The sequence below is a fragment of the Cebidichthys violaceus genome, unplaced genomic scaffold (genome assembly GCF_023349555.1).
Source record: "Cebidichthys violaceus isolate CVI_PGR_0920_01 unplaced genomic scaffold, fCebVio1.0.p SCAF_6, whole genome shotgun sequence".
Lineage (NCBI taxonomy): Eukaryota > Metazoa > Chordata > Actinopteri > Perciformes > Stichaeidae > Cebidichthys > Cebidichthys violaceus.
This window is the reverse complement of record NW_027176816.1, coordinates 6,664,535-6,676,075: the sequence shown is the minus strand read 5'-3', so window position 1 is coordinate 6,676,075 and position 11,541 is coordinate 6,664,535. Positions and strand designations below refer to the sequence as shown.

General features: G+C 40.5%; 1 protein-coding gene across 2 annotated transcripts; it reads right to left on the bottom strand.

Annotated features, from left to right (window-relative positions):
* Window positions 1-6,300: 6,300 nt before the first annotated feature.
* On the bottom strand, window positions 6,301-11,390 carry idh3g (isocitrate dehydrogenase (NAD(+)) 3 non-catalytic subunit gamma). Of its 2 annotated transcripts, XM_068733613.1 has the most exons (13): window positions 11,295-11,390; window positions 10,959-11,006; window positions 10,647-10,658; window positions 10,355-10,452; window positions 10,147-10,262; window positions 9,960-10,020; window positions 9,692-9,824; window positions 8,830-8,963; window positions 8,607-8,709; window positions 8,372-8,518; window positions 7,610-7,704; window positions 7,425-7,485; window positions 6,301-7,141 (listed from the first exon to the last, which is right to left on the bottom strand). In XM_068733613.1, the coding sequence occupies exons 1-13, from the start codon at window positions 11,385-11,387 to the stop codon at window positions 7,040-7,042; spliced, it is 1,203 nt and encodes a 400-aa protein (XP_068589714.1). In that variant the 5' UTR covers window positions 11,388-11,390; the 3' UTR covers window positions 6,301-7,039. The 2 variants fall into 2 exon arrangements, with proteins under 2 accessions (XP_068589714.1, XP_068589715.1); XM_068733614.1 differs by lacking the exon at window positions 10,647-10,658.
* Window positions 11,391-11,541: the final 151 nt, after the last annotated feature.

The window sequence follows — 11,541 nt, the reverse complement described above, 5'->3', positions numbered from 1 at the left end:
ATTTAGATACAATGCAATAAAGCACCCCCAGGTCAGCATGCATGTAGAGGGGCTTCCTCATGTAGCCCAGGTGGAATCAGTTTATCTGCCTTGAGCTAAGAGCATGGCTCCAGTAGAAGTATATGCAAATGTGTGTGTGTATATGTGTATATATATATATATATATATATATATATATATATATATATATATATATATATATATATATATACACAGCTATGCGCGGAGCCTCAGATTTCCTCCCCTAAATGATTAATAGAAAGCACTACAGACTTACAAATTTATTTTACAAGGTGCAAGATAAGTGCTGGAGTCACATAAAACAAGTGTGTGTGTGTGTGTGTGTGTGTGTGTGTGTGTGTGTGTGTGTTTATTTTCAAAAAAGAAACTATGTAGTATATTTTAACAATGAGGTCAGAGTGGGGAGCCCCCTGTGTCTACTTTGAGGGGTGGTTGGTCAAGAAAGAAAGAGAGTCTCTCTGCGTGACCCCAGTTCAAGCATGTTGGCCTGCACATGATCCTTGGAGTGTCCTTATGTAAGGTAGTGCAACCCTAGCAGAGGGATACATGCTCTGCAAGTGGACGAGCAATCAGCCTTCAAATAGGACTAGTCGAGCAACCAAAACAGAAAATGGATAAATAAAACTGTTCTGATGCATCACTTCACTTTTAGCAGAGCTGCGACGATAAGCACCTTATGCCCTCACTAGGTGGTAACCCTCTGGTGTTAAAACCAGCCGTGTAAAAAATAACAGTGTGCAGCTCCTGATAAAGAGGCAGGCAGGAGTCAGAAGCTTTATTGCTTCCTTTCATTTTGAAAGATAAGGTGGTGATGAAGTGTGTCTACAACTGCCCAGTGAACTCCCTGGTTATCAAACTATATCTGCTACATATATCACACACTTCTTCCTCCCACTTCCAACCAAAAACTCACAATCATCTTTAAATTAGCCCCGGCTCTCCCCCTTATCCTCCAGCCAAGTCTGCGCTCTCTCCCCCCTCAGTCCTCTGCATGCTATCCCCCTTGACCTTCTTTCTACATCCATTTCTGCCAAGCAAACATCACCGCTAACCTCTACCAAAAACTCGCTCATAATTCTTCCCTCATAGGGGCTGTCACTGCTGAGGAAGACACTTGATGCCCCTGTAAAGAGAAAGACACACTGAGAATCCAAAACACACACAGCCAGGCAATTCGCCAAGTAATGGAGAATAACTGACCACTGACGTAGCTTAATGTAGCTAAGCCATAGCTGTGGGGGGAGGAAAAAAAAGCTCCATTAACAGAGAGCAGAGCCGGCTGACTGGATGCAGCTGTGCTTGGCAGAGCCTGATCAGAGGGAAGTTGACTGATTATGATCACCTGCAATGCACTGCATAGCATAGCAGAGCTGCTCAACATGAGAGGAGGGTTCATGTTCATATGAAGTGGAAATTACAGGCTGGATATTGAATTACACTGAGTGACTAGTAGTGTGTGTGTGTGTGTGTGTGTGTGTGTGTGTGTGTGTGTGTGAGAGAGAGAGAAAGAGAGAAAGAGTGAGAGAAAGAAAAAAGAGGGACTCTTAAAATTATCCGGAGTAAGTTAGGCCAGATTGATGGCCAATAATTAAACCACATTTTATAAGATCAGTATCATATGTTGTGGTTTGACTCAACCTTTCAGATTAGCATTTATCTTCCAAAGGCGGATGAAAGATATTAAACATGATGTTTAATCTACTTAACATTTCTTACCAAGAGAAGGTAAGAATTGAAGGTAGTAGTAGGGAGGAGGTGCGGGTGAAGGAGCAGAGCAAAAAAAAGACATCTAAGCTTGGGAACCAGCCAGCAGCCGCAAATTTAAAAACACACCAGTATGAGTGAAATTAAGCTCTTCCTAATTACAATTCTTTTGTATGCTTAGGCCTGTAATTAATTTCTCATTCATCCTGCCATTCGCACCTTTCACACTACTCACTCATAAATTCCTGCTGTCATCATCTGGGGCTGTCAATCATGATGTAAGCTGTTCTCATCAGCTGGTCATGTCAATCAAATAGCACAGCAACACACCTACATTGTTAGCCTATCATCTTGCCGCCTTCTCTTTTTAAATACGATTCTGTCTCTGCCTTTAGTACGTTCATGCTGCTGTTAAACAAGCGCCCATCTATCTCCCCATCACCACCCAGTCATCACAGATTCATCCGCCTCATCAGCCCCCCAGTCTCAGAATCATCAGCCATCACCACCAGACTCCATGGGGGGATTTATCTTGCTGCTGCCCGGGGCAGATGCCCCTCGAACGCAAATCTCCTCGTACTACTGTCTAGAACACCGGACAGCAGCGAGGGACATTGGTGGAACATTTAAGCGCCACTTTCACCAAAATTTAAAAAGATATAAATTCTCTCATACATCTAGGTATCTGGCCATACCGGGATAGTGAATAACATTTTTTTTGTGGTGGGACTAATAAAGAATTATCTTCTTATCTTAACATCCCTTGCAACATCTCTTTTGCATCCATCATTTTGGATAATCACAACATGCTGTGAACAGTTTTCATAAGGACTATTTAGAGCTCTGTGATCCAGAGTATCAGGGACACTGTTTCTGGAAAAAAAGCTGGCGTTGAATTTTCCAAATGTGATTTCTCAATGCTGTCAGCACCACAAATGAAATTCCATATACACCTCATTTGTATCGGAATGGCGGCACAAACCTCAAAGATAGACATCTATAAAACTGGGCACATGAAACCAAAACTATCTCTATGGCTTGATAACATTGGGGGTAAGAGTTTTCGTTTCTGAAAGTTGGGTGAACCAACCCAATCTCTTGTGGCACAGCAGACTGGACCCCTTCACAAGGACTGAATGGTGGCCCGAAAAGTTTGAAATGGTCGGTGATTCATTGCAGCATCTCTCTCTCTCCACAAACGTCTGAACATCTGCCTCATGGGCCGGCTCCAGCGGGGACTCCGGGGAATCAGCAGCTCAGGGGGAGGGAGACCGAGAGGTGAGGGGTGAGGGGTGACAGGAAGAGAGTGTGTAGTGATGAGAAGTGATGTGAGGTAAACAGTGAGTAGAAGACTATGAGAAAAAGCTGACCCAGGGTGTTCCACCTCTTACAGAAAGTATGCCAAAAATTGATTACTTCTAAATCTCTGCAGAATGAATAACTGACATGAATGGAGAGGGAGTAATACAGTTAACGATAGCCAACTGGCAGAGGCCAAAGTACACACATAGTAATTCCCTGCACATTTCACAACACTATTGTATACATGATTGTTGATTCCCTAGGACAACTAAATCTAAAAAAAGACCCCCACCACTAAGTATTTCTTCGCTCAATGTGCAAATACTTTAAACCGAGGAAACATTTTGGAACTTTCTCATAGAATTAGACACATGATAAATTGGCAAGTGCAATTACAATGGGATGTGCCTATGTTGACCGCATCTGAGAAAGAGAGGCGAGCTGGGGTTATTTGTACAATATATGTGAGCAGGAGGTCGCTGCTGAACCACTATAGAATCTATGTGCTCCTCTTCCTGCAGTTGCTGGCTAAGAGAGCCAGGGCAGTTTGTCTTATAATGACTGTGTGGTCAGAGTATTAAAAAGAAAATAGATGGAACTATAATTGATGGTTTGGTTTTACCAGGTGAAACTATAATAAATGGTTTGATTTCATGCTAAATGAGGATAAGCCAAAATCCTTCACGTTTGTCTTAGAAACTTGTAGTCTGAAGCCAAGAGTCTGATTCCTAGAAATCACAAGAACCAGAATCTTTTTATAATGTTGCCAATATAAGGATCAATTTGTCTGCTGTTTCCCTACAGCTTTTTCACTCTACTATCATTGCAGAACATATACACATAGTGATCCACAGTGATTCATATATGCTGCACTTTTGTCCTTGCCAGACAGTGCGTGTAACGGAGCACACATACATACCGCTGTTGCTCCAACTTACGGTTTAGTGGCACCTCTAAAAAGTGTTGCCATCTAGTGGTGAAATGTAAAACAGCAACTTGTCCTTCAAAGTTGCGAGTAAGATGTTTAAGGAGCGTGAAATTGTAAAACAAACGTAAGGATCAGTGAGCTTTATCTAATTTGGAGAAAAATAATCTGTATTTCCAGCAGGAGGCCAACAGCTTCTGATTTATAAAGGTTTTATACACTCAGCTGCCAGTTTATTAGGTACACCGAACTATACATACACATATACAGTTGTGGTCAAAAGTTTACATACACTTGTAAAGAACATAATGTCATGGCTCTCTTGAGTTTCCAGTTATTTCTACAACTCAGATTTTTCTCTGATAGAGTGATTGGAACAGATACTTCTTTGTCACAAAAAACATTCATGAAGTTTGGTTCTTTCATGACTTTATTATGGGTTAACAGAAAAAGTGATCAAATCTGCTGGGTCAAAAATATACATACAGCAGTGCTAATATTTGGTTACATGTCCTTTGGCCATTTTCACTTCAATTAGGCGCTTTTGGTAGTCATCCACAAGCTTCTGGCAAGCTTCTCATTGAATCTTTGACCACTCCTCTTGACAGAATTGGTGCAGTTCAGTTAAATTTGATGGCTTTCTGACATGGACTTGTTTCTTCAGCATTGTCCACATGTTCTCAATGGGATTTAAGTCAGGACTTTGGGAAGGCCATTCTAAAACCCTAATTCTAGCCTGATTTAGCCATTCCATTACCACTTTTGATGTGTGTTTGGGGTCATTGTCCTGTTGGAACACCCAACTGCGCCCAAGACCCAACCTTCGGGCTGATGATTTTAGGTTATCTTGAAGAATTTTAAGGTAATCCTCCTTCTTCATTATCCCATTTACTCTCTGTAAAGCACCAGTTCCATTGGCAGCAAAACAGCCCCACAGCATAATACTACCACCACCGTGCTTGACGGTAGGCATGGTGTTCTTGGGGTTAAAGGTCTCACCTTTTCTCCTCCAAACATATTGCTGGGCATTGTGGCCAAACAGCTCGATTTTTGTTTCGTCTGACCACAGAACTTTCCTCCAGAAGGTCTTATCTTTGTCCATGTGATCAGCAGCAAACTTCAGTCGAGCCTTAAGGTGCCGCTTTTGGAGCAAGGGCTTCCTTCTTGCACGGCAGCCTCTCAGTCCATGGAGATGCAAAACACGCTTGACTGTGGACACTGACACCTGTGTTCCAGCAGCTTCTAATTCTTGGCAGATCTGCTTTTTGGTGGTTCTCGGTTGACTCTTCACCCTCCTGACCAATTTTCTCTCAGCAGCAGGTGATAGCTTGCGTTTCCTTCCAGATCGTGGCAGTGACAAAACAGTGCCATGCACTTTATATTTACAAACAATTGTTTGCACTGTTGCTCTTGGGACCTGCAGCTGCTTTGAAATGGCTCCAAGTGACTTTCCTGACTTGTTCAAGTCAATGATTCGCTTTTTCAGATCCATGCTGAGCTCCTTTGACTTTCTCATTGTAGCGTTTGTGGGCGTTTGTATCCAATGAGCCCTATTTAAATGGCCTCAGAGAAGTCACCAGCTGTAGTCACTCATAATCACTCACAAGAAGTTAAGAGGCCATGCTATGAAGCTCATTTCATTGACACAACTTTCTAAGTCACCAAAATTGCTAATTCATGTTGCTGTATGTATATTTTTGACCCAGCAGATTTTGTCACTTTTTCTGTTAACCCATAATAAAGTCATGAAAGAACCAAACTTCATGAATGTTTTTTGTGACAAAGAAGTATCTGTTCCAATCACTCTATCAGAGAAAAATCAAGAGTTGTAGAAATAACTGGAAACTCAAGAGAGCCATGACATTATGTTCTTTACAAGTGTATGTAAACTTTTGACCACAACTGTATATACGTATATATAAACGTATATATATATATACGTATATATATATATATATACGTATACATATATATATATATACGTATATATATATATACGTATATATATATATATACGTATACATATATATATATATACGTATATATATATATACGTATATATATATGTGTATATATATACATATACATATATATGTGTATATATATGTATACATATATGTATATGTATACATATATATATGTGTATATATATATATACACACATATATATATATACACATATACATATATATATACACATATACATATATATATATATATATACATATATACACACATATATATATATATATATATATATATATACATACATACATACATATATTGAATGTATACTTTACCTTTAAAACTCATTTGCTTATTCAAACTTAAGTCAAAAACGATAATGATAAAGTAGATTATTTCTTTATTGATAATATTTGTGTTATACAGTATACATAACCGCCCACAGACATGATAAAATAAGTCTTTTCATATCCGGCTTTAAGAGCTCTTACCTGGTTAGACTAAAAGACAACAGCGTATTCTTTGTGAGATGACCCAAACTTACATTCCTTCATGGACTCCGATACAGTATATGAAATATCATCATTTATTAAGAACAGTTTATCTGATGTGAACACACAGAACAGTACATTTAAAACAGGCAACCCGATATTTAAGTTACAGTATGACAAAAAAAAAGGTAAGGCATTAAATGGCTGTAACATAATCGGAATTTTGAAAATAAATAATGAGTGGAAAATGCATGGTCATATCAGGATATTTTAAATACCCACAGCAAGAGTCATTTTCATGTTTCATAACGATTTGTAAGACTACAGATTTTCAACTAAATGAACCTGATGAACTCAGGAAATGTCCTTACAGTAGGATTTATCATCTGATAGGAGTGATAATGGCATTTGATCAATGGTAAACCGTTTTTTAATAAGTCTTGCGAAGGCCATTATTATATGTGAAACACACAGGTGTGGATAAAAGGTTGTTTGGACAGTTATCAGTAAGCTTTGTGAACAACAAAAAATAGGAAATGTTCTGATGCAAGCAATAAGACTCAGCGCTATGGCAACAGACATGCATGGATAACCTGTTCAAACTCACACCTCTGAGTGTGTGTGTGTGTGTTTACAGCTCAGATATGAGTGGCCCTGTACTCTGGATGATCCTCATGATGGACTGGACCACCTCTGACGTGGTGCCCTGACCCCCAATATCAGCTGTGTGCAACTGCAAAAGAAAAAAAACAAGGACTGAAGGACTTAATGTCAATGCAACACAAAGTAAAATCAGAGACAATGTAAAATCAGAGACCATACAGTGCACTTCATAAGAGCTTTGTGACATTGAAAGGACACGATGCTGCTTTGTGAAAATGTATTGTGATGCCCACTGGGAAGCCTGCCAGACCTGCAACCAGGGCCTCTAAGCCTCCGTCACACAACAATGGCGTGTTAGTTTTGTGGCAGCACGACAGGTGAGGAGAAAGGCCCGTCAGTGACCGAAGACTTACCCTGGTTTCATTCATAGTAGTGAGGATTGCATTTCGGATCAGACTGGCGTAGTCATAAAGCCTGGAGACATACAGGAGAAAGACTTATTTATTTACTGGTATATACCCCAGTGACACGACCGTCACATCTCAGAAGGAACCACAGGAAGGTGTAAAGTAAAAGTATTTTATCTGGTAAAGCTTACTTAAGGTGGTCCAGCATCATGCAACCGGCTAGCAGCATGGCAGTGGGGTTAGCAATGTTCCTTTGCGCAATACTCTTCCCTGTGTTCCTTGTGGCCTGAGAGACCCAGAAAAATAAGACAAGAAACAAAATATATCATATTTAATATCATATTTGTAAGTATCACAACATTAAAGAAAGTCACTTGATTGATTTCCTTTTGGAGTACCTCAATACCAAATATGCAAAGAAAGACGAGAAAAGAAACATGCTAAAATGTCACCATTATTTTGTATATAAAGCAGAAAAGGAGATCACCACCACAGTACAGTGCAAATTGTGCCTTCCAGCTGTGAAAATGCTGTTATCATCATCCAAGGATTCTAATCATGTGGTACATTAATGTTGCCAGATTTCAACTTGGAGCAGCGGCAGTAAATTTCCTGGTTTGTCCTGTTTTATGTTTACCGGACCAGAAAGCGATATGCTCGTTTCCTACAAACCTTCTCTTCACGCTGGAATGCCTCTCGGCAAAAAGAATAATCTCGATGAACTAGAAAGTGCGCAAACTCTCCTGCTTTGTGATAACTTGCACTGTACTGTGATCTTGTTCCCCTTTTCTACTTTACATACCACATAATGGGGAACTTTCCACACAGCTAAACCATTTATTAAAAGGCCATTAAGGCCATTGTGGGAGACTTCAGTCAAGTGTTGGGTGCACATGGTAGTAAATCCTTCATTTTAAAATTGTCCCACTAACCATGAACTGCCAAACACTCACCGTTTCAAAGACGGCATAGTCCCGGCCATAGTTAGCCCCGGGCACGAGGCCAGGCCCTCCCACCAGGCCTGCACACACGTTGCTCACCACGTTGCCGTACAGATTGGGCATCACCATCACATCAAACTGCTGGGGCTTGGACACCAGCTAAAAACACAGACAAGCACAGTAGTGGGTGGTTAATTTAGATTAACCTTTTCCTCACAAAGAGGTATGTCATTGTATCCTCTGTCACCTGCATGGTGGTGTTGTCCACAATCATGCTGTCAAACGTGATGTCTGGGTAACCAGAAGCCACTTCCCTGCAACACTGCAGGAACAAGCCATCACCAAGCTTCCTGTTGGAGCAGAAAGGCCAAACTCAACATTTCCACCACCAAGAAACTCACAATATATCGTACAAGACTCAGGTGGCCAGACAGATCCGGCACAATACCTTTTGCCTCGGAGTAACTCACATGATGTTAGCCTTGTGTACGGCAGTGACCCTTTTACGACCCTTCTCCCTGGCCAGTTTGAAGGCATAGTCTGCAATCCTCAAGGAGTTGACCCTGGTGATGATCTTAAGACTCTCCACTACACCTGATGCACTCTAAAAGAAGACAGGAAGGAGAATGACTGACGTTCAAGTGGTTGGTGCTGCTAATAATGTGGTAACATTGTTATTTGTGAAGCAGCATGTAGAAATGGCACGGCTCCTTCTTCTGTATACAAGGTAACATCAGGCTGTATGTGAGTGAGTAGAGGTGTACACACACAAACAAATTGTTTATTAAGGAAACTACATTCTATGTGGATCTACCATGTATTGGCAATACCAGTCTGTTTAAGCGATGCCATAAGGAGTTTGATAATAAGAATAGTCTAATAAATTAAACTAATCATGACTTAGCTAATTGTCTAGTTACGAATGTATTTTAAAGAACTTAGAACTTTGTTGATTGCTGCTCAAGAAATACTATTTGTATGCATTGAGAATAATAAAGCAATATAGATTGTTTTCCTAATTGTCTTTTTCTCACAATATAATCCAAAAGAACCAATAAGCAGTATCGATATGAGTACTAGTATTGATAAAATCCAAACGATACCCATCCGTAGCACCAATAACCAAGTATATCAGATCAATGTTTTTTCCCCTTCGTTAACAAATGCTGTACTTTTAAATAGTACATGGGTAGTACCTCACTCCCATTTCAAAAAGAGAATAAAAAGTGGTGAGAAAGATGGACATAGAGAGGAAAGAAGTCTTATAAGGAGGGAGTATAAGCGTCTGTTTCAGGAGACAGTAGACTTGAGTGTGTTTCTGTTCTGACTGACCTCGTGCTCCAGACTGCTGTACTCTCCCTCCGTGTTCTCCCGGATGATCATGATGTCGATGTTCTTGTGGCGAGTTTGAACTCCAGGGAGCGACTGGCAGTGCATCACATTGGCATACAGGTCTAAGCTTGTGCTGTTAATACACACATGGAACGAGAGAGTGAGAGAAGTGGGTTGGGATGTCAGGAATAAACAATAGGCCAACTGATATTACCAGACACTAAGAAATGTCAATCAAGGGAACTGAATATGTTCTTAAAACTCTTACCGTAGGAGATTATTTCTGGATTTGACAGATGGCGCCATGGTATGTTTGGTTTCTATGTTACCTATCAGGAGAGTTAACAAAGTTAAACATTAGTGTCATGTTCCTATTATATACTACATGCTTCTCACAGCTGTGCTCTGCTTAAATGATCGGCTTGTGACACAGAACATAAAAAGAGTTTGCTTGCCTTTGAGGGCAACCCCATTACGGCGGATGGCAGTGATGGCGTCGTTGATATCATCCTCCGTCTCCACAGCAGAGTTGACGTGCACCACCTCAAAGTCCACCGGGACACAGCTGAACCTACGGCATGAAGAAGGAAAAAAACAGAGGCTGAGTCTGAGAGCAGTCTGTAGTCAACACTGTGAACAGGATTTAGTTTGAGTCCAACCAACCTGAAAACCTCTCTGACATGATTGAGCAGCTCTGGACCGATTCCATCTCCAGGTATGAGGGTCACCGTGTGTCTGCCTCCATACTTTGCAGGAGGGGGCTGTAAAATGGACATTTTATACATCATTACCTGCACTGCATTTAGAGGACAAAAAACAACAGTAGGTCTTCTAGTCATAGTAAGACATATTTTTGTTCTACATCACACAGCGCCAGCATGAAAGGTAATGTCCTGTTTTGTTTATGAAGTGATGCACTGTGGGAGAGTAAACCATGTCAGAGTCGGCTACTTACAATGTCGTCTCTCTGTTGTTGAAGACAGACAGCAAGGAAAGCAGAAGAACAAGAGTTAGATAGCAGTAGTTTGAGAGCCACGTAAAAGAATCCCGGTATAAGCGAGTACAGAGGTGTTATAACCTCTCCTCCACTAACAGGGTGGGAAACAGGTATTCAGCAGAACCAAGTTACATTAAAACAAATACAGAAAGTACCCAACCTCTACCAAAGAGGAACCCAAAGCGATACAGCTTGGAAATACATAGCTAAATGAAGAACACCATTACAAACAAATCACGTCTACTCATTCTAACAATATGATTTACTTACACTATTTCCGGTCTTATTCCTGTGACTTGTCAGAGTTGTTCCAAATACCTGAAATACAAAACATGGAGAGATGGGTTAGAGTGTGTTTGTAAATGCATTTTTATTATCGGATGGTCCCAGTTGTTCAGCATAACTTCAATGCAACTAACTCTATACCGGCGCTGTTGAACAGATGTGGAAGAAGACCGCTATATTCACGTTTAACACTATATTTACCATATGACCTTGTGTTCAGATGAAGTAATCTGAGGCAGTATTATAATTGGACTTTTATTCGGAGCCGGACAACAACAGATTTCACAGTTATCGTGACTGCAGAGACGTCTCTAGTCTTACTTTGACCGTATTTCCAAGGCGTCCACCCCAGAAGGGATTAAGGATTTTGGACATCGACAGCACGGCAGTGTGGGCAGCCATCTTGACGTTCATGAACTGGGCGCGTGCACGATTAGGAGGCGTTGTACTCGCGCAATATTTACAATGTTTTTTTTTTGTCGATACTAATATTTATTAATTCAAATATAGATTAATAGGTTTTGTGACCATGTACATTTAATTACATATATGTTCAATAATACAAAAT

What these genes read in the sequence shown, in the direction of transcription:
- idh3g (XM_068733613.1), bottom strand. Translation starts at nt 11,387, where the DNA reads ATGAACGTCAAGATGGCTGCCCACACTGCCGTGCTGTCGATGTCCAAA. An exon ending in GTACACAAGGCTAACATCAT is followed by an intron (nt 8,710 to 8,829) that starts GTGAGTTACTCC and finishes CTGCTCCAACAG; the next exon opens with GAAGCTTGGTGATGGCTTGT. An exon ending in TGGACAACACCACCATGCAG is followed by an intron (nt 8,519 to 8,606) that starts GTGACAGAGGAT and finishes CTGTGTTTTTAG; the next exon opens with CTGGTGTCCAAGCCCCAGCA.